The sequence below is a fragment of the Rhinopithecus roxellana genome, chromosome 6 (assembly GCF_007565055.1).
Source record: "Rhinopithecus roxellana isolate Shanxi Qingling chromosome 6, ASM756505v1, whole genome shotgun sequence".
Lineage (NCBI taxonomy): Eukaryota > Metazoa > Chordata > Mammalia > Primates > Cercopithecidae > Rhinopithecus > Rhinopithecus roxellana.
The window spans coordinates 18,744,373-18,772,154 of NC_044554.1; the positions used below are offsets into that span (position 1 = coordinate 18,744,373).

General features: G+C 38.8%; 1 protein-coding gene and 1 long non-coding RNA gene across 4 annotated transcripts in view; one reads left to right on the forward strand and one right to left on the reverse strand.

Moving 5' to 3' along the window:
* Nucleotides 1-1,780, reverse strand: part of MAGI2 (membrane associated guanylate kinase, WW and PDZ domain containing 2) — a 1,518,597-nt gene extending 1,516,817 nt beyond the window's left edge. For both annotated transcript variants that reach the window (XM_030933117.1, XM_030933118.1), the window contains exon 1: nt 1,134-1,780. In XM_030933117.1, the coding sequence (XP_030788977.1) occupies nt 1,134-1,434 (301 nt within the window). In that variant the 5' untranslated portion in view covers nt 1,435-1,780. The remainder of the gene's footprint in view (nt 1-1,133) is intronic.
* Nucleotides 1,071-18,452, forward strand: LOC104669108. Of its 2 annotated transcripts, none has more exons than XR_748937.2 (4): nt 1,071-1,305; nt 1,701-1,769; nt 7,037-7,202; nt 18,019-18,452. It is a non-coding gene; the product is annotated as an uncharacterized LOC104669108 (long non-coding RNA). The 2 variants fall into 2 exon arrangements; XR_748938.2 differs by lacking the exons at nt 1,071-1,305; nt 1,701-1,769; nt 18,019-18,452 and adding exons at nt 2,102-2,360; nt 3,001-3,121; nt 7,736-8,090.
* The last annotated feature ends 9,330 nt before the right edge of the window (nt 18,453-27,782 follow it).

A 27,782-nucleotide genomic window follows, 5' to 3' on the forward strand; every position in this document is an offset into this window, starting at 1 on the left:
CCGCACATGAATTGTGCAGTGAGAAAATAAAAGCTACTACTTTATTCTACTTAAAGTCGTCCTCTATTCAAACTTTTATCTCACTCTTCTCTCCTTCTGCACCATAATTTTCTTTCAAGCAAAGAGAGAGTTCTGGATGATTCCAATCTCTCCAAATCTACATCACAGCCTCCAACCGAGGTTCTTTAAAGTCAGATAGGAGCTGAGGGAGCCTGGACTGGAACCAGCGAGGGTTTCATCCAGCTCCTCCCCCAAAACACGCCCCCCAAATCGGAGTCAGAGGAGAGCCCAACCACAGAGAACTTCCACTCTATGAGGGCAACCTCTGAGTAAAGTCCTTGCCTACAACCATTCATCTCCTCCGACCCCTGCCCAGCACTAGACCGCGCTCCTAGCACCGCGCCTTCTTCCGGAGCCTCCTCCCACGGGCTGGCTAGGGGTGAGCGCAGGGGTTAGTCAGTGCGCACGTGACGCGCGATGCCCACATGACAAGACCGTGGGCGGGGGAGGGGGACAGCGGAGTGAAGAAGGGGAAAAGTTACAGAAGACCCGTCAAAGCGCCCAAAGCAATTTGTCCCTTCCCTTCCTCGCCAGCAGTGGCTCACGGATCCCTAAGGGACAGCTGGGAACCCAGGCGTCTCCAGCCCAGCCCCAGAAACGCTGGACGCAGTTCTCCGCTCACCCCACCACCCTCTCTTCCCAGACCCGCTGGTGATGCCGCTGCACCCTAAAGTTGTTCCTTCCTTCTTTCTCTCCCTTCCTCCCTTTCCCTGTTTCTTTCTTTCCTTCCTTCATTCCCCAAAAGCTCTTCATCCACTTAGGGTGATGCCACTGACGCACATTCAATTTGCCCCAGGATCTCTGAGGAGGTCAGACCAGGCCGAGCACCTTCCAAAGGGGAGGGTCTAACTGAGCAAACAAAGTTACACGCCATACCGCAACCTGCCCCTCCCCTCCCTTTAGCCCCCAAGTGGAATCCCCGGCGAAACTCACTTGCACTGCGGGTCCCCTCTGGCCCCTACCCCATCATCGCGCAACACACCCCTTTCAACATGCGCGCCCACCCTTTCATTGCCCTGCGCCCCGAGCGGTCCCACCGCCCGGCAAAACACTGAGCAAGCCGCTGCGCTCACCTTGCTTGACACACTTGAGCCGGAGGGGGTCCTTGCAGTGTTTGATCACGGCCAGCACGTCCCTGATGGTGAGCCCCGCCACGGGGGTCTCGTTCACCTCCAGCAGCAGCTCCTCCGACACCAACTTACTGCCGCTCTCATAGGCCACCTTTCCGGGCTTCACCTCCCCCAGGTAGGGGAACTGTCCATTCTCGGCGCCCCCCTTCAGTTCAAAGCCCAGCTGGCCCTCCGGGTTCCTGCCAATGACACTCTCATGGACTTTGCTAGTCCAGTGGCTTTTCTTTTTCAAGCTTTTGGACATGGCAGTGGGGTGAGTCGCCTCAGTTCCTGGGGCTCCTTGGGGTTGGGGGGTTGGTGGTGAGAGAATGAGGATGGAGGAGCAAGGGGGCCCAGGGGGAAGAACAGCAGACTTTGCCTTCTCCCCCCTCTATTCGGTGCTTTCCCTCTTCTTTGGATGGAGTGTGGACGAGGAAGGGGGAGGATGAGAGGGACGGCTGGGCAGAGGTAGGAGAGCTTGGGTGAGGTTGTGCTGTCCCTTGAATGACACTCAAGGCTGTGGCCCCGCAGCAGAGGAAGCGGTGGTGGTGGCGTCGGCGGCGGCGGCGGCGGCAGCCGGAGCTAGCAGTAACCGAGCTGGTGAGCGGGTGCGGTGGGGGTGGGGAAGGAGGGTAGGGATGCCGGGGGCCACTCCTGCGTGGTGCGAGTGAGAACGCGCGCGCGCGCCTGGGTGTGTGTTGTTAGCTGATATCCATGGCAGCTGCAGTGGTAGGGTGCGTGTGCGTGCGTGTGTGTGTGTGTGTACTAGTTGTACTGTACTGGCATAGGGGAGGAGGCAGGGGAGGAGGGGCGCGCGCGCCGGGTGGGGAGCCAGGGAGGGCTTCGCCGCTGCCTCCCTCCCTCCCTCCGCAGCTTGACCCGGTAGTGAAGGCAGAGAGAGAGGCAGGCTGGGTCCGCCTGGCAGCCTACGGGAGGAGGCGGGAGCCGGGAAGGAGGGGAGCCGAGGCCCGGCGTGGGGAGGCCGGCAGGAAGGGCCTCGAGCCAGTGCGGACCTTTCTTCAGCCTCCGTGCGGCCGAGCCGCGCGCCAGGCTGCTGTGCGAGGAGGACGCGCTGACTTCCTCCGACCTGGGGTCCTATGGAGCAGAACTAGCGGGACCTGGACTTGTGGCGCGCCTGGTGCCTGGTGCCACATCTCGGGCTCTGCGAGCCTCCTGGCGTGGGATCCTGCCGTGAGAAGGAACTGGGGCGGGGGACCCGGCGGGGCATTGCGGGAGAAGGCCTGGGAGCCCTGGGAGACTTGTGGTGTGGGGGAGTTCACTGTGTAGAGAGGTTTCATGTCTTCATCTATACAGTCACTTATTTGTCTCAAAGTTCTCGAAATTCCCTCTTAGAGAAGGAGAAAGTTAGAGAACTGGAGGCTGCGCACCCTGATTGCGCAGAGGGGAAGCAGCCTCGCATTCCCCGGGGCAGGCCCCCGCCCGCGCGTCCCGCCTGTCGGGGAATTTAGCGGAGGGCTGCGGTAGTCTAGTGAAAGGCTATCCAAGGGTAAGGGGCTTCACTTTTCCCAAGCAGGGGAAACAGAAAGGGTCTACAGGGCTAGGGGTGGAGGGAACGGATGCAATGAGCAGCCTCCGCAGAGAAATGGACAATTTAACTAGGGACCTGCGGCCGAGAGAAGGCAGAGGCGCTCCCTTGCCCAGGAAAGCCACCAGAGTCGGCTTGTACCTGGGGAAGAAACCTTAACACGATCTGGCCCAACACTCCTTTAATCACAGAGAAAGGGGAGAAGGCTCCCGAGAGTGAAAATGGCACAGTCGGAGCTGGAACTCAGCTCGCTGATCCCAATTAGTGTTCCCTTCTTTTCGCCAGGTTTGCATCCAGGAGAGGGGGGATAGGGGCAAAAAGGATGCAGGGAGGCTGATTTCCACTGGAGAGCTAATTTCCTGTGAGACATTAACAGTGATTTTTTTTTTTTAAATTCCTGTAACTGGTAAATGAATTTCATTTGCTTAACTTTTAAATGATATGTTTCAGACAAAAAAAAAATTGCACACCCACTTATCTCTTTAAAGCAGAGGATGAAAAGCACTGAACAGGTAGGATTCTTAATGTCTGAGATGAAGGTGATGTAGGAGGCAAACAGTACAGTTAAAAATGTTGAGTCGACCCAAACAGAAACACCAGGTTTCAATCCAGACTCTGCTGCTTACTGAGAATGTGATCTTGAGTAAACTGACCTTCCTGAGCCTCAGCTTTCTTAGTTGTTAAATGGACTTTAAAAATACTAATCTGTTAGGACTGTGGTGGGAATGAAATCAGGGAAAGCAGGCACAGCAGTGCTCTCCTGGCACAGGTGAGTAGGCGTTTGAAATGATAATTCCCTTCCTCTTTCCCTCTTAGGTACAACTTACTACTTGGGGATGAGGGGGATCAAATGTAGTCAGAACTGGGAGAGATCTTAAAGATGATTTGTTTAACCTTGTGTCTTTTTTCACTTGAGAAAACAGATCCTCCATACGTTGGCTGCACTAGTGAAGCTTAATCAGTGAGCCAGGGGCAGTGCCAGGATCTGAAGCCAGAGCTGCAAGCAATGCCCAGGAGTAGGCAAGACTTGATAGCAAAGCCTAATCTCACCCAGAGAAGTTGAGTGTTAGCATTATGAGGCATAGTTCTAAATAGAAACTCATCATGAGAACCGAATACATATATGGTAAAACCAAATGACAAGCTACCATTCATGGAAGATACTAATATTTATTAGGTTCTAACTACATGCTAGATGTTGTTCTATAGGCTTTACACATAATACTTCATTTCTCCTGACATTTTGATAAAGTAGGTACTGTTATCTCCTTTTACAGGTAAGGAAACTGAGGTATACAAGGGTGAACTTTTGCAAGGCTACAAATCTAGTTAATGGTGAAGCTAACATTCAGACCCAAGTAGTTCAGCTCTAGACTTTGTCTCAGTTACTGAATTGAACTCTCTGTGCACTTACCATGTGTCATACCAGCTCTCAGTACATAGTGTCCCAAAAGATTGGGCCTGCGCTTTCTTTCAGGGGCAATTAGGAAAAAAGTAAACAAATGGAGCAGGATTTGGGCATAATAGCATACTTCTCCCATCCCCCAAATCCCAGAAGTGTCACTGGGGTGTGTGCCAGTTAATTTAGCACTCTTCAACTTCACAGCCACCCTTCTTTCCCCTAAATTGTGTCATTAGAGTTGAAATCTGTAAACGTCTTTATGGTCAGTTGGCACAATGTTTAGCTTTGTCAATATAAGGTGCTAGGGAAACACTGCAGAAAGAAAGGGGCTCCTTTTCTTGGTTCCAGTGCTTTCCTGCTTGCTCCTATGGTGTGGTGACCAATGAGTGACTTTCTGACCAGTGGTGTGCAAGAAGGTCATGTTACATAATCTTCAGTAAATTTGGCCAGTTCCCTAGTGTGTGTCTTTCTATGGAGTGCCGCTGGCATGTCAGTGGAATGGCTTCCTAGCAAGTTTTACTGAAAACCCAGCTGGTGGTTTCCTCAGCAGCCCATGTGTGACACCTTAAATTTCTGGGTCATTAAGTGGACCACAGCCATATTATTTCCAATGAGGTCCTACTCTCAGGCTTAGTAGGGTGGCGGGTGGGTAGGGGGAAGTTCTTCTTAGTTATTCTCTCCTTGGGTACTCTCCTGTAGCCTGACAGATAGTGACTATTCCCAATAATCACTATTGCTGTATTTTTAGTGGGCTTTTTCCCTCTCCTAATAGTTAACACCCTTTGACTGGATCTTGACTGATAAAAGTTGAACCCTGAGGAAAGCACTATCCTTGGAGTCAGAAATTGGGATCAGACTATTTTTTTTCTATTTTGGTATTCCTCACATTCGCTTTATTTCTCCACTGCCTTTACCCTTTTTGGATTTGATGCTATGTCAAGAAAAAATTATTTCATCACTGAGCACTCCGATTGTAAAGCAGAACGCTAAATATTGCATGCTATTCCAGAAGAAAAATAGTTTAGGAATGCTAAAAGCCAAAGAAAGAAAGATATGAATGCATTCAGTTCTTATAAGACTTCTATGAGATAGATGCTTGTGGCAGACATGGTCTCCACCCAAATCTCCTAGGATCCCTTTGGTTGAACTGAGTATCCTTCCTCTAGCTTCTGCATTCTTTTGCTTCTTGCAGCCTTCCCCGAGACTCTCTTTGGAGGAATGCCCAAACACTACTAGACTCACTTTGTCTACTGGCACAGAGAGCCAGACAAAACCACCTGCAAGTTTACTTCTTTCCCAGGATACCCTTTGCCAAGGACTTTCCTGTAGAATATAAAAGACCAGCCCTCTTGCCTCTAGTAGCAAGAAAACCTGAGATGTAATTTACACCCTGAGACTCCCCTGTAGAATTATATTGATGTTAGGATTTTGCCTGAAACCTCCTCCTTCCCTATCTTGCTTACTGTGGTACGTGAGATGAGTTTTTCCCGATAGCATTTCTATAATAAATCACTTGCAGAAACAATCTTCATCTCAGAGTTTGATCCTGGGGATCCTGACTTAAGACATTACTATTCATTCTTTTTTTTTTTTTTTTCTTTTACAGATGAGGAAACTGAGGATCAGGGCTTTTAAATTGCCCCAAATCACACTACCAATAGGAGGTAGAGTTGTGGTACCTTTTTTAGAGGGACCATTATTCTGCTGACTATAGTACTGTAGGGCATACAGTTTCTTATCCACACTGTTTCTGAGTCCAGTCTGTCAATATCAGTACTCCACGATTATTGTGTTTGTTTTTCTTTCTCCCTTTTATCTCAAAAATCTCTATTGTGATGCCAGAGAGACCTTTCTGAAACCTCTCCTTTTTTCTGTGTTTAAAACCACCCAGTGCTGCCCATTAAATACACAGCAAAGTCCAAACTCCTTATCCTCCTTGGATCCTCCTTTCCACACTTTTTAACTGTTCAGCCATATTTCTCTAGGTACTCTGAGACTGGAATCCAGGGCAACAAAGCTAATGTGGGTTCTCCAAGATTAACACAAATGAAAGGAGGCCCCTTTATGCCATCTATTCTAGGTCCCTTGGAATATAATTAAAAACAGGAATTTCAACATTGAAATGTAATTATGTTCAGATAAGGGCAGTAAGGTACAGATTGGCTTGAGCCAATCTGCAACCATGTCTGGGGACTGGGACAGCTGACCCAGGTGTCATATCTAAGGCTCAGGCCTGTGTCTTCACTTATCCTTTCAACCCTTCACTTCTTCCAGAGTTGAATGCCTTACTTTCCTTGGCTCACTAGGCCATTTCATGGTTTGTGTTTGCCCGAGATACAACCCTTTCCCTGCCTGGTCTACACCTGTTCACCGTCAAAGAAATACCTCTGGGCCTACTTTCTTTCTTGGAAGCATTTTATGATTCTCATTTCTGTTACCAACACAGCTTTTATTTATGTCTCCATGTATCCTTTGCAGAAATACAACTTTCCAAGTTCTATGTTTTATTTGCATTCTTAGTGTCTGGCACATTATTTGACACAGTGTAAAAGCTCAGTAGAATTTTGCCTGATAGCAGATGTGTCTAAAGTGAGGGTGTCCAAAATTTCGTTAAATGATCACTGCTTTAATATGAATTCTTGGCTGAGGCAGGAGAATCGCTTGAACCTGGGAGGGAGAGGTTGTGGTGAGCCGAGATCGCACCACTGCAATCCAGCCTGGTGACAAAGGGAGACTCTATCTCAAAAAAAAAAAAAAAAAAAAAAAAAAAAAAGAATATATACATATATATATATATATATGTACACATACGTATATATACATACATACATATATATATATTCTTTCTATAAAAGAATATATATGAATTCTTACTGATAGTATTAAACAATTATCTCTTTACACTCATAGTAAACATAGTAAATTCTGTTACAGTAACAGAATGTAGGAGAGCACATATCAATGAAGAAAAGACAAAATATACTTATCCATGAAACTGAGGTTAGGAAACCAGTGTCTTCAAGAGCTGGGGACAGCTCTTCATAAACACTGGGTCTATGCAGACTTGAGAGATGGTGATGACATGGTGAGACACAAACTCGATCTATTTCATAGTTCGTCTGTGATCATTCCTATTAATAAACTTATTTTCACAACTGTTTCAATATTCACACAAAAATGTTAACCCAATCTGCAATTATACCCCTTGAATGTAAAATAAAACAAAAGCCCACAAAAAATATGAATCCACACTTAAAAGGTGGATTTATTTAGTACAGTACGGAGTTTCTTAGACTTCTCTGTCACTGTCTCTAACAATACTCACCTAACCCCACCGAAAACAACTTTATTTTGTCTCTTTTCATCTGCAAATTCATGTGGATTTTAAATTCTACTCTTTTATAGGTTCATATTTGTACTACTATAAAATGTGACTCTCTCTCTCCAAACTTTGCCTAAATTGCAGAATGATTTTTCCTGTTTATTCAGTGGTTTCCAGCTTTCCTGGCCCAGTCCGGGATTCTACTCTTTTGCAGGTTTATATTTATTCTATGATAAAATGTGACTCTCTCTCCAAACTTTGCCTAAATTACAGAATGATTTTTCATGTTTGTGCAGTGGTTTTCAGCATTCCTGGCCCAGTCTGGGGACACTGTGGGTATATCCAGCTTAAGTCCAGTAACTGGAAATACAAGCCCAAGTTCTGGAGAGTTCGAGCTGCAGAGATATATTTGGGGACACTTTCAACCTTGACTCATTGGCCATAACCAGCAGAATGGAAGATATAAGAAGAGGAAAAACATTGAACTGCAATGTTATAACATCCTTTACTAGGCAGAGAAAAGAGGAAAGACCAGGAAAGAAAACTGTATTACAATGTGAAAATGTAATGTTGAGAAATTCAGGCATGTTGGGGTTAGTAAGGAGAAGTTTTAGGGGCTTAGACTCTTCAAATCACATGTACAGAAATGTGTATTTTATCTGACATCTTATCAAATGACATTTATAGTGCTAATCTTTATCTCAAGACTTCACATCTTTTGGTGATTGCATCTTTTAGGTTTATAGCAGTTAAGTTTGCATGAAAGCACCAGGGCTGTTTCATTTCAGTCAAGAATAATGTTCATTGATTGTGCTTCTGCATTTCATACAACTATTTTAGAACTTGTTTTATAAGGGAATAATTGGTCCAACTTCTATATAACTCAGGAATTTACTCTCAAACAACACTGTCAATTAGTTACCTATCTCTCTGCAAATGATCTGGGAACATTGAGAGGAAAGGAAGGAAGAGGCAAAATCTGACCACTTAAATCTAAGCATATTGGATCATTTTGGTTGTTAGAAAGTCCTGAATGATGTGACTTTCGTTCTTGTAAAACACCTCTTTGCATAGATTCATGGCCCAAACAATATATAAAGAGTGGAGAAGGAACCACGGTTGCAAATAGTTCAAATCATTGCTCCATCTTAACTATGCAGTTCACAAAGTGTGAAGAAATTTGATCATCTTAAAAAAGATAACAGGAAAAAAAATAATGTTTTGTTCTGTGACTTTAAAGTTTTGCAATATTTTGCGTACATGATAACGGGTACTTTAATAAGAACCCTTGATACTTTTGTTATTGTATTCAATGTATGCTTATAATACAACAGGATGGTATTGTTTGGGATTTGGAAATGTATTCTTTCTTATGCAATCTTATGCAGTGATACTGCTTGAATATAATTACGTGAATTTATCTTTCTTTTTTGTTGTTGTTGTTTTACACTCTACTTATTTGGTGCCTGTCAGTCTTTTATCATCAGTTTATATTCTACTAAACTCAAAAAGACAATCTCATACCTTTTGTAATTGTAGGCATTCCTTACTAGATTTTTAAATAGACTTCAAAAATTCAAGTACTTTGATTTCATGCCATCAAGTAGCTGGATCTATTCCCCCCGCCTCCCCCCATCCCCCGCTTTTAAATGTTAGTGACTAGTTCAATTTCTGTCGCTTTCTAGTTTGTGAATTCTAAATCTTTTAAAACCATCTTGCCATTTTTCATGCACTTATCCTTACAGAAAACTCTATGAAACACTACTTATCTCTTATTTTTATGTTTTAAACTACTTTTTTATGTTACTATTCCCTCTGCTTTCTAAATGCACATATTAATTTATTCTTTTTATTCTCTGTAGCTCTTCTCAGTATATGAATTGTTTCCCATCAATCCCTATACAATTTAAAAAAATAAATGTTAAGTATTCTGTTATTTTAGTACATCTAGTGCCCATATTCTAATTCTGCCTCTTATTTTTAAAATAATTTTATTATTGATTTAAAATGATAACAGTTTCAATTTCAAGAAAGTGAAAGGAAACCAAGGAATAATATTATGGGCTTAATTTTTATCAGTGAACTTGTAGGTGAAGAAAAGGTTTTGGGAAGGAAATGAACATATTATACTGCAAAATAGTAAGGAACAATCAGATGTTTTTTCTAGTTTCTGGAAAAGCATGTTTCAAGAAATTCAACAAGTTCATCATGCTTGCTTAGATTGTTGAGAAGCAAAAATGCTGATGAACACTTGGAAGCAATGAGAATGTAATTCTAATCATACTGTTTTAATAATTTTGCAAAACTCTCCAAACGCTACTCTGTGTGGATGTCTTTCAGAATTTGATGAATACTAGTGGTCTTATTCTGCCCTTTTCTCTCTACCACAATATATACATTGTATCACACACATATATACACAGTATTATGTGTGTGTGTATATATATAGTATTACATGTATTGCACACACATATACATTTTCCAAATATTACATATAATTTCATGTAATTTATAGACCTATTAAGGCCCAACCATTTTCTTGGATAGGGGATTCTTTGGAAGTCCAGCTTAAATAAAGCCCTTATAGAACTTTTTCAAAATTTATACATAATCACCTAAAATAACATTATCTACTGAACTCTTAGTACATGCTACCTGAACCTTTTATCACGTTTCTTCCTGGCCTGTATTACAACACTGTTGACATATCTCAGCCTCACTTCTAGACTTCTTTGAGAGCATGACTCATGTTTGTATTCCTCACTGAGGTTGAATGAATAAGAGAAACTACAGTAGTAGGAAAAAAAACTGCACATGTAGATATCAGTGAATATGAAAGGGTCAAATGAATCTATTATAGTAAGCACAAAATCAACTGACACCAACAAAGTAAACCCCAAATTTTTAATGATATTTTAATAGATCAAGAGAAACAAGCAGATTGCTATCTGGGAAGTTGGTAAAGTTTTGAGACAGTTGTCTCCTACTTTCTCTATCATGGGGAGTAATTTTAAAAGAAAAATGGAGGATAAGTTTCTTTAAGAGAAAATTGTAGCTTAAAGCAGGTCATGGGATAATTAGAAATAATTTAATTGCTTTAAAGGATTTTAATCTTTCAACTGCTCTCAATTAGATCCTAAGGCAATAAAAGAATCAGGAGGTTTGGAAAACCATTGTCTGTACTCTCTGAAGAAAAGTGGACATTAGGGGAGTCAGTTGAAAAGCGAAGCTATCACCATTTTCTAAAGAGGAAAAAGGTGAACCTCACAAACTATAGATCAAAAAAATAGGACATAGAGAGAAAGAATATGAAGCTCACATATGTTCACAAAGAATGAGTCAAATCAAACAACATACATTTTTATTTATAAAGCATGACTTGTTCATTGTCAATTCATGTTAGCTTAATAATTAGGCATTAATGCCATCACTGCAATGCATATGTCAGCAATGAATAATCAAAGGCCAGGCTTCCATCATTCTGTTTAATATCTTCAAGTAATGCTTACGTTTGCAAATGCTCTTTTAACACATTCTCCATATGCAGCCTCTCCAGCACTGCACACAGTAGACCTGTTACTTCCCCCTCACAAGCACTCCTAATTTTTCATGTGCTCATCCAATTGACTTCTCCCACTGGTGCCTCACATTGAATTTGTAGAATCACACCTGCTGCTTTCTCAAAACTGAGTTTTTTCTTAAATAATTCACTGACTCAAAAGCTGTCAGATATTTGAAGACTGCTCGCAAAATTTTAATGTTATAAATGTATAATGTAAATGTAATCAAGATTTGTATAATGTACAATGTACATTGGTAAATAAAAGTGCTGTGAATAAATACATATACAATTCAAAATTTTACATAAATATGTGATAAAATTTAGCTCATATTCTTTTTTTTTTTTTTTTTTTTGGTGGGGGGTACGGAGTCTCACTCTGTCACACCCAGGCTGGAGTGCAGCGGCACAATCTTGGCTCACTGCAACCTCTACCTCCTGGGTTCAAGCAATTCTTCTGCCTCAGCCACCTGAGTAGTTGGGATTACAGGTGCCCACCACCGTGCCCAGTTAATTTTTTTTTTCTATTTTTGTTGTTGTTTTTAGTAGAGATGGGGTTTCACCATGTTGGTCAGGCTGACTTCAGATAATCCACCTGCCTCGGCCTCCCAAAGTGCTGGGATTACAGGTGTGAGCCACCATGCCAAGCCTAGTTCATGTTCTTTAAGGACAGTTGTGAATATTTTTATGTACAGTTAATTTTCATTAAGATATTGATCAGTTAATAGCTATATATGTTCTATAAATCCTATCTAGTTTCAACCTTAAATTGTTTGCATATACTATCTAGTTTATTGTTTGCATATATTTTATAGTGTAGAGATTAGGCATTTTAATAAAGTTTTAAAATTTCCAGGACATACTGCTAATGACTATGCTTTCTACTATATACCACAATTTTTTTCTATTGTCAACAATATTTTGATAAGGATAATAAGGAAATAAGGAAATGTTTCCTTCATTTGTTAACAAGAGGTGTTTGAGAATTTTAAAATGAAAATTGAAGAAGTAAAAGACACCATACATTTAGTTTGTTTGATTTCGTGGCTTCAAGAGTTCAATAATTTATTGAAATATTTTACAGACCAAAAGAACAACATATATTGCATTTGTAAGCCCCCACATATTTTAAAGGATAATGGTTTATGTATGAAAATTCCCTGAAGTTTACACTTCATCAGGAAAAGCTAAATAAAAGAACTTTACATTTTCCTAGGACTAATAATAAGATTAATTTCCCAATCCTCTTCTCTGGAGACAAATGTAGGTCTCTCTTGAAAAGCAGAAAGATTTGCATATGAGGTATGATTTAGAGGGCTAGAAACATCTTTTCCAGTCTCCCCAAAATGTTTCACTATGTTTTATCATACTAACTGATAATTTTGCACTGAAGTTTTCTTTGTGAGATAAGAAAATGCAAATATCTCTGAATAGGTCTCTTTGCTTTAGTCATACTCATATGGCTACTACTGAACAAAATATGTTCATTACGGGATGAAGGGAATATTGCCAGCCAGCAAATCCCTAGAGTCTGCACCACACCAAACGTTGCTTAGCAATTTCCACGATGTTCTCAGTCTAATTCGCAAAGATCAAGGAGATGTTTGTGTATGTTACATAAAGTTGTAAAGTTGGTATTTATTGTATGTTTCTGTATTGAAAGCTTTACAAACAAAGGAAGTGGAAAGCTAACAGGTGGATATGATAGTGTGGTGCTACTTTAGCTGCATGGGAAGGGAGGGCTTCTCTTAGGAAGTGTTTTAGGCCAGGACTTGAATAATGAACAGTATTCAGTCATACAAAAATCTGGGGGAAAGACTTTTCAGGCCCAGGAGAAATGAACAGTCTTTTCATGCATACAAGAATGAAAGTGAACATTACCTACTCTGTGTCCTTAAGTGGAAAGGTGGCTTGCCAGAGAGTAGGTAATTTTCACTTTGATTCTTTTATGCATTCAATTATACTACTACTTAGGTTGGTTCATAAGGGCTTCCACAATTCGGTTCTCACTTAAAATTTAAAACTTTCCTAACCCATTCCCACCATATATTGTGCTAATCCATGCATTTGTGACTTTGCCTATGCTGTTTTCATTGTTTAATATTCTTCTCATGCATTTTTTCTTTCCTGATAACGAACTCATCTTTGAAAGTCCCCTTCAAGCATCCTCTCCTTTAGGAGGCCGCTTCTCACTGTCTCCTGCCTATGACCCATTGAATTGTTCAGTTTTTAAGCTACCATTGTCTTGTGCATTTGACACATTGCTTTGCAATTACTGATTTACATGTCTGCTTTTATCACTGGTGAGGTTCTTTAGGAGAGAAACATTATTAATTCATCTCTGAGCACATATGGTCCAACATATTAAAAGTACTACAGGGTGCTATTACTATGTAGTATGTAGTATTAGTAGCAGTTACTCAACAAATCATTTTTAAATAAGTGAATATAATATCTTTTTGTTATTATGGTTTAATGTAAGATAGAATTTATCTTCAGAAGTTTTCATGATATATTTGTTATAGTTAAAAGCCAATAGCCATTAGAATATTACCATCATTTAATGTAAAACAATAAAATGTTAAATACAGTTCATATTTAATGTGAACTAAGCTCATGGAAATATTGTGTAAAGATTGAGTAATTATTGACATACAATTTTAAATTCAACTTTTCATATAGTATACCTTATTATATATTTTCAGCCTACTTTTAAATATATTGTCATTGAGAGCCAGTTACTAATTCGTTGAATTCATTATTTCTTTTTAAGTTATAGAAGTAGAATTATGTTTGAGACATTCATTATTTTTAGTAGAGACAGGGTTTCACCAAGTTGATCAGGCTGGTCTCTATCTCCTGACCCCAAATGATCCACTGCCTCGGCTTCCCAAAGTGCTGGGATTACAGGCGTGAACTGCCACACCCAGCAGCCATCCCTCTGATTCTTTAAGTACTTCCTTGTTTTCTAATGTACAAGATGTTCCATATTATTTTGTTATTTCTTTTCCCCAGCTCTAGAATCTGCCTTTCCTTCAAGGAGCCTTGGTTCTTTCTAGTGACAAATTATATTTAGAAACCAAGATCTGGGTATTTGACTTGATATTGCTATTGGCCATTGTTTCTAGTCTCTTTCAGTAGACAGAACTAAGAAATGTAAGAAGAAATATTTGAATGTATGTATATGTAATATATTAAGTACATTTAAACATATTAAATTAATGAGTTCATACTAATACTTTCAATAAACCACAATTCCCTTTTCATGTTTTCGAAGGAAAAATATACATTGTCTGTATACAGTGGACATAGATAGTAATAATACTGATCTAGAAAAGAGCAATCTTAAATAGATCCCATTAATAAAGATAACATATCTTGGAATTCTAGATATTAAAGAGAGAGATTATCTAGAGCTGTGTTCTAGATATTTTATAGTAGATCTTTGCTGTGCTGTTTTGGATTTGTGTTGGAGTAGAACAATCAGATGACAAAAGCTCATCCCACATGGAAAAATCAAAGCATTCATTACAGAGAGAATTTTGAAATAAATGCATATATATATATATGGGGGTTATAAACAATGAAGGAAACAGTGACACTATCTATGTGGGAACAATACTAGTATCCTCCCTTTGGGTGAATCCAGTAGCTACAGATGCAATTCTGGGGACTCTGTTTAGCAATAGCTTAACTTGTTTGGCTACAAGCATGGAAAACTTGTTCAAAGATAATGAGGAATTGTAAATATCTAAATAAACAGAATTTGCAACATAAAAAGCTTTGTGACTATGTGTCTGAATTCTTAGAGTTTTCTCCCAGCAAGACATTGGACGTGACAGACTTTTCCATAATGGTCCATCTCGCCCTATTTCATGAACAGCCAGAGCTTCTCTACTTAGTTTACTAACCCCAAGAATATAAATTCAATAGAAGTAGTAGCCTGTTTTTACTGGTTTATTTGCTTTATCTAAAAAAAAAGGCATAAAGTCTGTTTTTGATAGCATAACAAAACAAAGGTTCTCATTTTAATAATGCATCATATATATACTTGGTAACTATTCCATAGTAATAATTTAATAACTTGAAAAATATTTATGCATGTATATTGGAAGAGGCCACAGTTATTATAAAAAAAATAATTTGACCAGTATTGAACAGTGCAAATAATAATTATTTAGAAGCTTCTGTGCAACAGATGCCATATGTGTTACATTTTATTTGATCATCAAAACAAGAAAATAGTCATATATAGTATTATCCCCATTTCATAGAAGAAACTCAGATTACATAATTTGTTCAACTTGACCAACTTCTTATAACTAATACATAGCAGAGATAAGATTCAAATCTTGTTAGGTTTGACTCCAGACCCCAGCCTCTTTTGAGTGCATCATAAAAGCCTTTGGTCTGCCCGTGGCCTGTAACAACTTTTACTAATTTGATTTGTATTTGTAAAAGGAAGTTATTTGCCTATTTTGCTTTTTATTTGTAAAAGGAAGTTATTTGCCTATTTTGATGATCCCCAGTGTTTTTAACATCAATAAGTGTGTCCACCACACATGATAGTTTTTGATAGTTTTTAATGTTTTGTTTCCATGATTACAAGATTAAAAAACTATTAATTAGTGATACTTTTAATTTTGATTTTATTAATTAAAACACATCTGTCTACACTGGAAGAAGAGCACTTGTGACAACAGCATAGATGGCTTCATTTTGAGGAGTAAATTACAATGGAATGTGAACCAAAGATACATAGAAAAGGCATGGACCACACAAATGTGATTGAAAGCTGGCCTGGAGTCATCCTAAATTGACTTTTTCCCACAGGGCCCCTAAAAGAGAGTAGAATCCCAACAGATAGAGTCTATGAAGAGATAGACTGCTGAGACCCACATAACGGTCAGTGAAATGCAGGCAAGGAAGGGATCCCTAGCAAAGAATGGGGAGAGGAATGGATGGTCTGAAGAATGCTGAAGGAACTGAAACACTCTGCAAGGGAAAGAAGATCCAGTATTAACTTTGACCCCTGCCAAACCCAGACAGCAACAATGGCCGCTCACAAAGCACCAGTACGAATGCGCTTTCTTGTGCCCCCACATCTCTTCCCTTCACCATCTTGAACCCTGGTGTCATCATAAACCGTGTAAGTTAACAACTGAGGAGGGGAAGAATGATAAATTGAGAAAATAGAAAAGTATCTTTCTAGGCCCTACTTTCATACTGTAGGTCAGCCTTCTGTAGCATGGCAGATTAGGCAAGTGCAGAAGCCTTAATTGTGAGTGAAAGTTGGAGTTTTTATTCTGCTCTGGCTATACCTATCAGTTTCAAAACTGGAGTAGTTTAAGTGACTAAAGTACTAGGAAGATGTTATTACTTATTATAGCTACGGAGACCAAGATTTTATCTAGGGGGAGGAGTATCACCCTACAGAGCAGATTTGAAGGGACATTATGAGAGAAAACAGTTACTTAGGGTTTAATGTTGCCAATTATGTTCTTTAGAATACCTTCATATATTTATATACCTATATATCATATAACTAAAATATACATTTATCCGTATGTGTGTGTATCATATGGAGCACATTGTCTTTTGCAGGGTTTCTTTGTTTTAAATGTCTATTTGGTTATTTTCTTGATTGAATTTCTATGTATGCTTTTCTCTTCAATGCTGTAGCTGTAAGCAAATAAGGTAAGGATTTATATGCAATATTCTACATGTTTTCTTTTGTAATTAGAGAATATTTTATCTAAAACTCATATATCATGTGATATATGTGACACCCTGTCATATATCATACTTGCATGCAAATGTTTATGAAACACAAATCATCTCAAATGAACAGGATCAAAACTATATTTGAAAAATGTATTCAATAAGATATGTAAGATGAGATAGAATTAATTCTAATTGAATTCACAGAGGATTTGAAATTGGATGTAAATCTGTAATAACAAATTACATTACATATGAATTACTATTAGATTTGCATTCAGGAAATTGTACTGTGTTCACATAAGAGTATCACTTAAAGAGAACATTAGAACAGATACCCTATTTTTACTTTCTCGTCTTTTCCTGCTCTTTTTCTTCCTCTTTTCAATAACCTAAATGTCATTGAAAAATCTCACCATCTTAATTATCAATATTAAAGACTGATTTTGAGAAATGTAGAGAACCTAGGATTTGCATTTTAGTGGAATATAGAATATAATAAATATTTTTATAAGTGTGTAAAATATTTAAGAGGTAACAATTTTAAGATCTTAAAAGTCATCTATCAAATACTGAATTTTAGATGTTAAGGCTAGCAGAGATATTCAAAAACAGCTTCTTTACAGTTAGCTTAGAGATTCAGTGTTCTATTGTCAGCATGTGGGCATTAAAAAAAAGTAATCTGAAACTAATACAGGTAATTCACTCAAAACATTCTTAGATTTTGGGCATAGGTGCTGCAACTTAGAATTTAAGTGTTGTCCAAAAGAGATTAGTATTGGTCATAACATGGCCACCATTTAAATGAAGCCACCATTTAAATGAAGCATGTAAGAAAGAATATTCTAGTACACAAAAGTTATTAATGGCCTCGAATGACCTCCTTCTCACTCATATGATGAAAAGAATAAAGTACATAAAAATGTTTGTTGCAATGGCTATCCATAAAAAAAACCCTCCAAAATAGCAAAATTGAATAGGTATCTACAGTCAATTTTATCCTGAAAATGCCTAGAAATACTGACTGTGGTTATATAGCATTCTGAGATCAATGAATCTTTAGACAGTACTAATTTCCTATCCCAAAGCTATTCTCTACTTCCTTCTTAGTGACAGAGCTCCTTTCTGCTCAAATTTTATACCAGATAAAACATTCACTTACTGAGACTCTCTGGCACCAGGCGTGGTCATGTAATATAAGCATAGGCAGCGAGACTAGGTATGGACTCATTAGGGGCTTCTCAGAATGTCTTTGCTTTTCTAATATAGACAACCCTTTGTCTCTTTCTGTTTCTCCAGCCTATAGCACAGCTGATGAAAGAGAAGCCATCTTGCTGCTATTTGATAAACATGAAGATAAAAGCTTTCCTTTAGAGATGGTGGAGCAAAAAGATAAAAGGGGCCTAGACTCCCTACCTTCACACTTTCTGCTATGAAAGCATTGCTATTATTATAAGGTTAATCTGCCAAAACAGACTTCCATGTCATATGCTTAAATGCATCAAAATTCATACAATATACACTAAATTGGTAAAAGTATCCATTTTAAAGGATTAATCTGAGGGACCCACAGACACTTAACATAATCAATCAACTCTCAGAAAAAAAAATCAGTTATTTCATTGTGATTTTGAAGCTGATCCTTTATGATCTTTTAGTTATCAAACTGTTAAATACATTTTAACTTTCAAATTTTATGAATAAAGGAGATGAATCCTGTCATTTTCTCAGTGTTAGTGTGATGATGGTTGTCATGTGTGCATATGTATGCACACAAATGTACTCAAGGAGCCTGAAGGGGACCATGACTTTCTGGGCACTCAATGCTATTTATCTCTCACTCCTCCTTTAAATCCAAGAAGCCAAGCAATGACCTTCTTTTTCACTCTTGGGCTTCTGCTCTAGCTGTCAGCCACTCTGAATATTGAGAACAATTAATAGCCAGTGATCTTTAATTTGGGAGGGAGAGTAATATAACCATTTCACACATTAGTAATTTAAGCCCTAAAGTGCCATTTTTGTACAAAGTCAATGCAGATGCTGTCTGCCTTGATAATAAAAATGGTCACTTTAAACATCATGTAAGCCACCCCATCACATCCTCTCATTGACATGAAGGAAGATGAAAAGTTACTGAGTTAAAACAATACTTGAAAAGAAGGAAAACAACTTCTCAAAGTCTGGATGCTGTTTCTATGGGAACTGGCTGGACTGACAAATAATTGGAGGCCTTTACATATATTACCCCTCAAATGTGAGCAGCACCTGGGAGGGAGAAGGCTGAACAAGGCTGCATTTTTGACCCACTACCCATCCCTATTATAGAGATTTAGGGATTTTGCCAATCACAAATTCAAACAGCCACCCATTTCCTGAAACATAATTTAATTTTAGTGGTAGCTAGGGACATTGCCTCCTTAGATTTACTACCCTCTGTTAACCATCAAACACACAGAAAATGTGGTTCCTCGTAAAACAATATGAATAAAGAGGGGTTGGGAAAAATGTTACATGGAAACTTGCAATGTGATATCAACTGTAGGCAAGGACAGAACTTATAAGCAATGCTTGGGAGGTATATAAGATTCTCAAATACTGTTTCAGGGGGTGGAGGGGAGAAATTTAAAGACAACAATCTGAATGATCCAGAAATAAAGTATCATCCTAGAAGACAGAAGCAGGCAACAGATTAGGATTCCTTTTCACTATAGTCAAGCATACTTAAAGCTAGAAATTGTTCAGAAAGTTACGTGCATTAATCTGCCTTCTGCTTTAAGAATACAAGGAGGCTTCTGTCAACACTTAAGTAGGCAGTGAGAGATACCTACAGAAGCCTATGTCCCTGTTTTTTCATTTCAACTTTTAGTTACAGGGAGTACACATGTAGATTTGTGACATGGGAATATTATGTGATGCTGAGGTTTGGAGTATGGATCCCATCGTCCAGGTAGTGAGCATAGTACCCAATAGCTAGTTTTTTAACCCACTCACCATTCTCTCTACCCTCTAGTAGTCCACAGTGTCTAGTTGTTCCCATACTTATGTCCATGTTTTCAGCTCCCACTTACAAGTAGGGACATGAAGTGTTTGTTTTTCTATTTCTGCATTAATTTGTTTAGGATTATGACCTCCAGCTCCATCCACATTGCTGCAAAAACATAATTTCATTCATTTTTAATGCATGTGTAGTGTTCCATTGTGTATATGTACCACATTTCCTTTATCCAGTCTACTGTTGATGGGCACCTGGGTTGATTCCCTGTCTTTGCTATTGTGAATAGTGTAACAATGCACATACAAGTGCCTGTGTTTTTCTGGTAGAATGATTAATTTTCTTTTGGGTGTATACCCAGTGACAGGATTGCTGGATCAAATGGTAGCTCTATTTTAAGTTATTTGAGAAATCTCCAGAGTGTTTTCCACAGCAGCTGGACTAATTTATATTCCTCCAACTGTGTATAAGCATTCTCTTTTTGCCACAGCCTTGCCAGCATCTGTTTTTTTTTTTTTTTTTTTTTTTTTTGACTTTTTAATAATAGCCATTCTGACTGGTGTTAGATGGTATCTCACTGTGGTTATGATTTCCATTTCTCTGATGATTAATCATGATGAGCATTTTTTCATCACTTGTATTTATTTGTTGGCCACTTGCATGTATTCTTTTGAATAGTGTCTGTTCATGTTCTTTGCCCATTTTTTAAATGGGGGTTATTTGGCTTTTGCTTGTTTATTTGTCTAAGTCCCTACATATTCTGGATATTAGGCCTTTGTCAGATCCATAGTTTGCAAATATCTCCCCCCCCCCACTTCTATAGGTTGTCTGTTTACTTTGTTGATAGTTTCTTTTCCTATGCAGAAACTCTTTAGTTTAATTAGTTCCTACTTGTCTATTTTTGTTTTTGTTGCAATTGCTTTTGGAGACTTTGCCAGAAAATTTTCACCATGGCCTATGTTGAGAATATTTCCTAGGTTGTCTTCCTGAATTTTTGTAGTTTGAGAAATATTTAATCTATTTTGAGTTAATTTTTGTTTTGGTGAAAGGTAGGGGTCCAGCTTCAATCTTCTGCATATGGCTAACTAGTTATCCCAGCATCATTTGTTAAATAAAGATTCCTTTTTCCATTGCCTGTTTTTGCTGGACTTGTTGAAGCTCAGATGGTTGTAGGTGTATAGCTTTATACCAGTACCAATCTTTTTTAGTTACTGTGGTTTTACAGTATAGTTTGAAGTCGGGTAACGTGATGTCTCTGGTTTTGTTCTTTTTGCTTAGCATTGCTTTGGCTATTTGGGCTCTTTTTTAAAAGAATTTTAAAATGCTCTTTTCTAATTCTGTAAAGAATGATGCTGGTAGTTTGATAGAAATAGCATTGAATCTGTAAATTGCTTTGGGCAGTAGGACATTTTAAAAAAATTGATTCTTCCAACCCATGAGCATGCAGTTTTTCCATTTATTTGTATCATCTCTGATTTATTTAAGCAGTGTTTTGTAGTTCTTGTATAGATCTTTTAGCTCTTTGTTTAACTGTATTCCCAAATATTTCACTATCTTTGTGGATATTACCAGGCCTATTAAGTAGGAGTGAGCAATCTTTATTCAAGGATGAACACACAGGACAATATACAAGTGAATAAACAACACCTATCTTGAATAAGGAAAGCAGATGTGACTTATGTCACAAACAAACTGTGACTTATGGATGAAATTCTTCATCTTAAGAGAAGGGGAGAATTATCCTAAAACACTTCTTGAAATGGTTTTGCTTTAAGAAGCAGACTAAATTGTTTTAAAACATGCAGAACTGAAGTAGGCAATCTAATTAAAAATATTTAGTAACACATATCCTGATAAACTTTTAGAAATGTTATGAACAAAGAAATTATTAAAACCTGGGTTCCCAAATATATAGGTTACCTAGAAACCAGAAAAAAATACAAGAAAACTAACATACGTTCCAGGCTGGCTTTAAAATTTAACCTTTGCGACACTAAATACAAAAAGTTAATAGAAGGTGTTTAATGAGATTTTTATTTTCCTTTTCCTTTTTCTGCAGGGTGACAAGGCCAACTAGCAAGTGGCAACTGATTCTTTTTTTAATTTTCTGATATACAATGGTTCATAAATTATAGCACTGACATAGACCCCTGAAAAGTTTACTCGAGCAAATAATCCAGGCGACTAAAAGTTAATTAAAATTGAGAAAAAACAGAAAATTTGGTATAAATGTTCTTATGGTGAGCATTGATATGAGTGAATTCAATTAATTTCTGGACAAATGTTAGTATAATTTAATATAATGTAATAAATGTCACTTGAGAAAGAATATAATTTTAAAAAATAATTAAAGCTTAATAAGCTATACCTCTAACCTATAATCTATACCCCATAATAAATTGAGAAAGATCTGTAAGTGCAGAGATGGGTCGCTAAAAGCACATTACATCTCTTGTTTTACATAGATAGAGGTTAAAATTACATTTCTGTGTTACATTTGAAGCTGAAAAAATACATAATCTAGAATTGTATTAAATATATAAAGAAGCCCACAGCAAAATTTTAAAACGCTCCATTCTTTTAAAACTACTACTGATTACAGTAGCAAGCAAACGTAGTACAGATTGCAAATTACTAAACACAAAGATTAGAGAAAAATAGCACAAAGTATACAACTCAATGAGAAGTTAATGTAAATTCAGTTATTACAGCTAACATAGTTTAAATATCAATAGATAAACGTCATCAGAGCTAATTACAAAAAATGCAATTATGTGCTCTTTTCTGAAACAATCAGAATTTTTAAAAATTGAATATGTAACTGTCACATTATATCTTTTGTCTTCATCTGTCTGTGGACATTTGCCCACTTGTTTCAGACTGCTAACTTAAAAAAAAATTTAAATTCAAAAAAAGAAGAGGCTTTATTTGTTATAAAGGGTTGTAGTCTGCAGGGTGGCCATTCTGACAGTCTAGGAAACACAGCCTCCAGACAGAACCAGAAACAGATACTGATAGAGAGGGCCAAAGGGAATAGGAATTTATGCTCAGCAAGGTGGCCAAATACATATATTCAATAAGCTAGAGGAGCAGTCATGAATATTTATGAAAGGAGAAACATACAGAGGTACAACTGAGCTTCATCCTTATCCATGTTCAGAAAATAGCAGCTATTTGAGGGTGGAGGTTTCAGCCCTCTGACATCAAATATGAAGCAGAGGACACACAAACTCTTTAATGTACATTGTCCATAGACTGGTCAGAAGCACTCCATGGTCATTGGTCTCTTATTAGGCAAAAAAGGGGGGGTAGCATCTTGCCACCTGTCCTAGATTTTCATGTTGATGCTGAGGTATGAAGTGTACTAGTATCTTCCTGGCCCCCCCCTCATTTATGTGCAAACCCTGTGTGCAAGGGAATCAATTTCCCATGAAGTCTAACTTAAATTAACAGGAGACGAGAGAGATTGGATGAATTCTTTACCTTCTCTTTTCTGGGTGAAAGACCCTAATATTCAGTCATTTATGTAGATTCTGGAAAAATAATGCAACATGAATGAGCTAACAATCATATTACAAAGTAGTGGCCAGCATGGAAACCTTTCCTTGCATTGGTTTTTCTCCCTTACTCCCTCCCTTTTCCCCTCACTCCTATACCCTGGAAATGCATTTTCTAACAAGGTAACGATAGTTAAGTCTTTGTCTTAGGCTTTGTTTTCCAGAGCTAAGGGCAAGACAGTCGATACTAGGAATATTTTTAGAAAGTAGGCCATAAAGATGGGATTTTAGAACTGGACTACTCACTGGCCTGCTAGCAATGAGGATTTCAGTGCTAGTGGTAAATAGGATAGTGAAAATTCCTGGTTAGCAGTGGTATCATAATTATGGAAGTTTTAACCTTTGTTAAATTGGAATGAAATGCAGGTGAAAGGAGAAGCACTAGAATATATGAAAGTTGTGATGTTTTAAAAGTATGAGGTCAGCAATCATCATAAGGATTGTGCAGATTGGCTTCTCTTTAAGCATTATAGATGCTGAAAAAATAAAATGCTCAGCTCAGTCAGCCAAATGCCATAACACGGAACAATGTGAAATCTGAAGAACTTCCAGGGAAGTTTTTAGGGAGATTCTCCTCTTCTGTGGCATCATGGAAGAATGTGCTGAAAATCAGGCTCAGGATTTACTGAAAGAGTAGCAGAGCCTCAATGTATCCTGAATGCAAAGACTCAAGAGGCCCCTATACTAAAGTCAGTGGCTTCATAGGAAAGAATAGAACATTGAGAGAGACCTGAAACAGGGTAATTTGGGTGAACACGCCAGAAAATATTGAACTCACAAGTTCTACTGAACTTCCAGGATGGCAGAAGAAGTCCTCTTCTCCAAGCCTCGGATTTTACAATGACATAATCTGAGGTGAGTGCCTCTCCAGATAATGCTTTCCCTCATGGTCTACCCACCCCCCTTTATTGCCTCTAGTCAGTAGCTAGGAGCACTGACTAGAGCTCAGCAGTGGCAGAGGAGATAAGTATGATCCATCTTCAGGAGAAAATAGTTTATGTCAAAGGAATTGACATACCTGACTAATAAATACTGTCAGCAACCTGAGAAGCAAATGTCAGAATAAAGCTTCAGATTTATACCTGAAGAGGTGCAATATTAGGCTGGGTATGGGAGAATTTATTGAATAGAGGCAATCACAAAAGGCTTTGAATTTGATAATCTAGAAATGACACTGATGTCTACCCCAAAATATTCTTCTGGGATACCTCTTTCAGGCTTCAGTATAGGAAATACAGTGAAAAATCTGGAACATCCTAACGTGGTATTGAGGAAGGAGTGAGAAAATTTGAAGATATGGGAATGTTAGGTACAACCTGAGTACGCACACCTGATTAAGATTCTTGTGTGGCCCAGACAACACTCTATAAGCAACGAAGTTTTAAGAGGGTACCGACATCTTGCTGGCAGCTGTGCTCTGCTAGCTGTGGCTGATGGTATGAGTTGTTGCTGTTGAACTGGGCCCAGCTGATACAACACTCAATCATCAGAGGCAAGGCAGGTGAAATTACTAGACTTGCCATCAATTTGCCTTGGCCTTCACACCGGTGGTAATAGTTAATAGACCATGGTGATCTTAGTCATGAGATAGATAGACAAGAGAATGAGAGAATGAAGAGATGATGGGCAGAAGGCTGACATCACCTGCTAAATTGGAAAACTGTGGTTCCATACTCAATTTCCAAATGTAATTTAGTTCTCAAATGTGGACTTAATTGATTGAAGAGAATGGTTCTCTTGAGAAAAAAAGAACCTGCAATGCCACCTGAAGTATATACAGTAAATATTTCCTTGATTATTCTCCAAGGGGATCTGAAACCATTTCCAGGGTAACAGTGCTGGGGAATGGGACAACACAGACATTTCTAGGACATTTAGATATAAGTTCTGAGCTGACACTGATGTCACGGGATCTGAAGCACAATTGCAGTACTCTGGTTAAATGGGAGCTTACAGAGACTAGGTAGAGTTTGACCCAAGTCCATTTCATAGTACATCCAAGTATATTTGGACTTAACCTGTGGCTATTTCCCTGGTCCTTATGTGCAGTATGCAAAGAGAAATGCTTAGCAGCTGGCAGAATCCATACATTATGGTCTGTGGAATAAAAGCTACTAGGGTATCAAGAGCCAAGTAGCAGACCCAGAAACCACACTTCCATCCTGAGGAAAATTATAAATCAGAGGTAACATTATATCATGGTAAGAAATGCTGAGATTAGTATTACTATCAAAGATGTAGAGGATGTAGGGGTGATGACCCACATCATATTTCTATTTAATTCACCTGTATGTACCCTACAAAAATGAAATGGATCATGGTAGATGACAGTACATTACTATAAATTTATCCAATTGGCAGTCCCGATCACAGCTTCACAGCTGCTATATTATACCATCTGCCACAGAAGCTGCTATTGGAGCTACCACTAAGTTAAGTGACAGTGGATTAACACAGGCTTTGGCACTTGCTATAAGACTATTGATCTTGCATATATATTTTTTCTCCAATTCTCTTTAATAAAGAGAACCAAGCTCTGTTTTTATTCACATGGTAAAAACAGCAGTACCCATTGACTCTCAAGTCCAGGGATATGCAAACTGTCCTGCTCTCTTTCACAGTAGAGAATGCAGATATCTTGATTATCTTGCCAATCTCTAGAATATAACACAGATCAGTAAACTGATAACCTCATGATAATCGGACTCGGTGAGCAGAACATGAGAAGTATAGTAGTTGTCAGATGTGTCAGAGGATTAGAGATAAGCCTTATGAAGATTCAAGGAATGGCCACAGTTTTGGAGGTCCAGTGGTCAGTGACATGGCATAACATCGCTTGTAAAACTAAGGATAAATTTTTGCACTTTTCAGCTGACACTTACCTGAAAGATACACAGAGTTTAATAGTCCTCTTTTGATTTTGGAAGTGGACTGAATATTATATCACTACTCTGACTCAGGTATTATTTGGAGACTTGGAAGCTGTTAATTTTCAGAGAGGCTTAATGGAAGAGAGAAGTCTGCAGAAGATCCAGCCTGAGGTGTCTAGCCACTTAGGCCTTATAACAGAGCAGGTTGGCTTGAGGTAGAGATATCTATGGAAACAGGTAGCTATGAGTTTGAGAAGTTTCTAGGGTTTTACAGAAAGATAATTCTTTCTCTGTAAAAGAACTATTCTCAATTTGAATAAACATTCTTGTCATTATACTGGATCCCACTAGAAACTGATGGCCTGACTACAGGATGCTAAGTGACTATGCCACTGGGGTTTAACTATCTGAACTGAATATAATCAGGTCCATCATTTTTTATATTGGGCAGATGCAGAAATGATATTTGAGTTTCAGCCTGAGCACCAGAATACACTGGTAAATCGTACAATTGTGTGACCTAGACAACCACATCACTTACCTCTGCTGTACAGACGCTCCTATCTCAGCTGACACATTTGGCCTCAAGTGGTACTCCCAATAGTCAACCAACCTAGGAGAAAAGAACTTAGGCTAGTGCAAAGGCAGACTGATATGATATGTTAATGCAAAAGCAAACAAGACTGATGCCAATCCTCATGCTGGTGGACCAGCAAGCAAAGAAAGAAGTTACAATGTCAGTGGGAGTAATCAATCCTAATTACCATGATAGTCTACGGCTGTTACATAATGAGGACCCAGAGGATGTTGTCTAGAACCCACTGAATTTATGAACTTTTACGCCCATGGTAACCGTAAATGGATAACTACAGCAACAATGGTTAGAAAAGGTGTATGTATGTATATGTGTATATATATATATAAATATATATATATTTCTCTGTAAAATTTAGTGGATTAAGATTAAAACAATAAATTGTTTTGTTTATAATGTACAATTTGTGCAGAGCTCAGCAGGAACATCTTATCTTCGCTATATGAGTTGTCTGGGTTCTCAAATGGGATGACTTGAAGGCATGGGGCTGGAGCATTTGGGGACTGTCCATGCATCTCTTTCTCTTTATGTAGTCTCAGGCACTCATATGATTCAGGGCTTCTGAATAGGGTCTCTCTAGCATATTATCCTCAAGGCAGATGGATATCTTATACGGTAGCCCAGAGAACCAGGAGTGTGTCTTCCAAGAGACCAAGGCATAAGTTGCAACACCTTTTATAACCTAGCCTCAGAAGTCGTGCATGATCACATCTGCCATATTCTGTCAGTCACGCAGGGACAGATATTATTTAATGCGTGAGGGTACTACACCAGAACCTCAATACGAGGAGATGGGCATCACTGTAATACGGCTGCCACACGAGGAAATGGACACTAGATGATAAAGTTCCGACTCACAACGTGTAAAGTTCTGAGTCTCCCTGCCAAGCAAGCCACTCAGACCAGCCAACAGGATGGCCAAGGGTAGAACAAATGCAAAATGGGTGGTAAAGGAGAAAAGTGAGGAATATCAGTTTTGGCTTGGGCACTAGTCACAGAAGTGGGCACCTTTGTTTGTTTCACTAACCATCTTCCCTTAAATAAAGCCG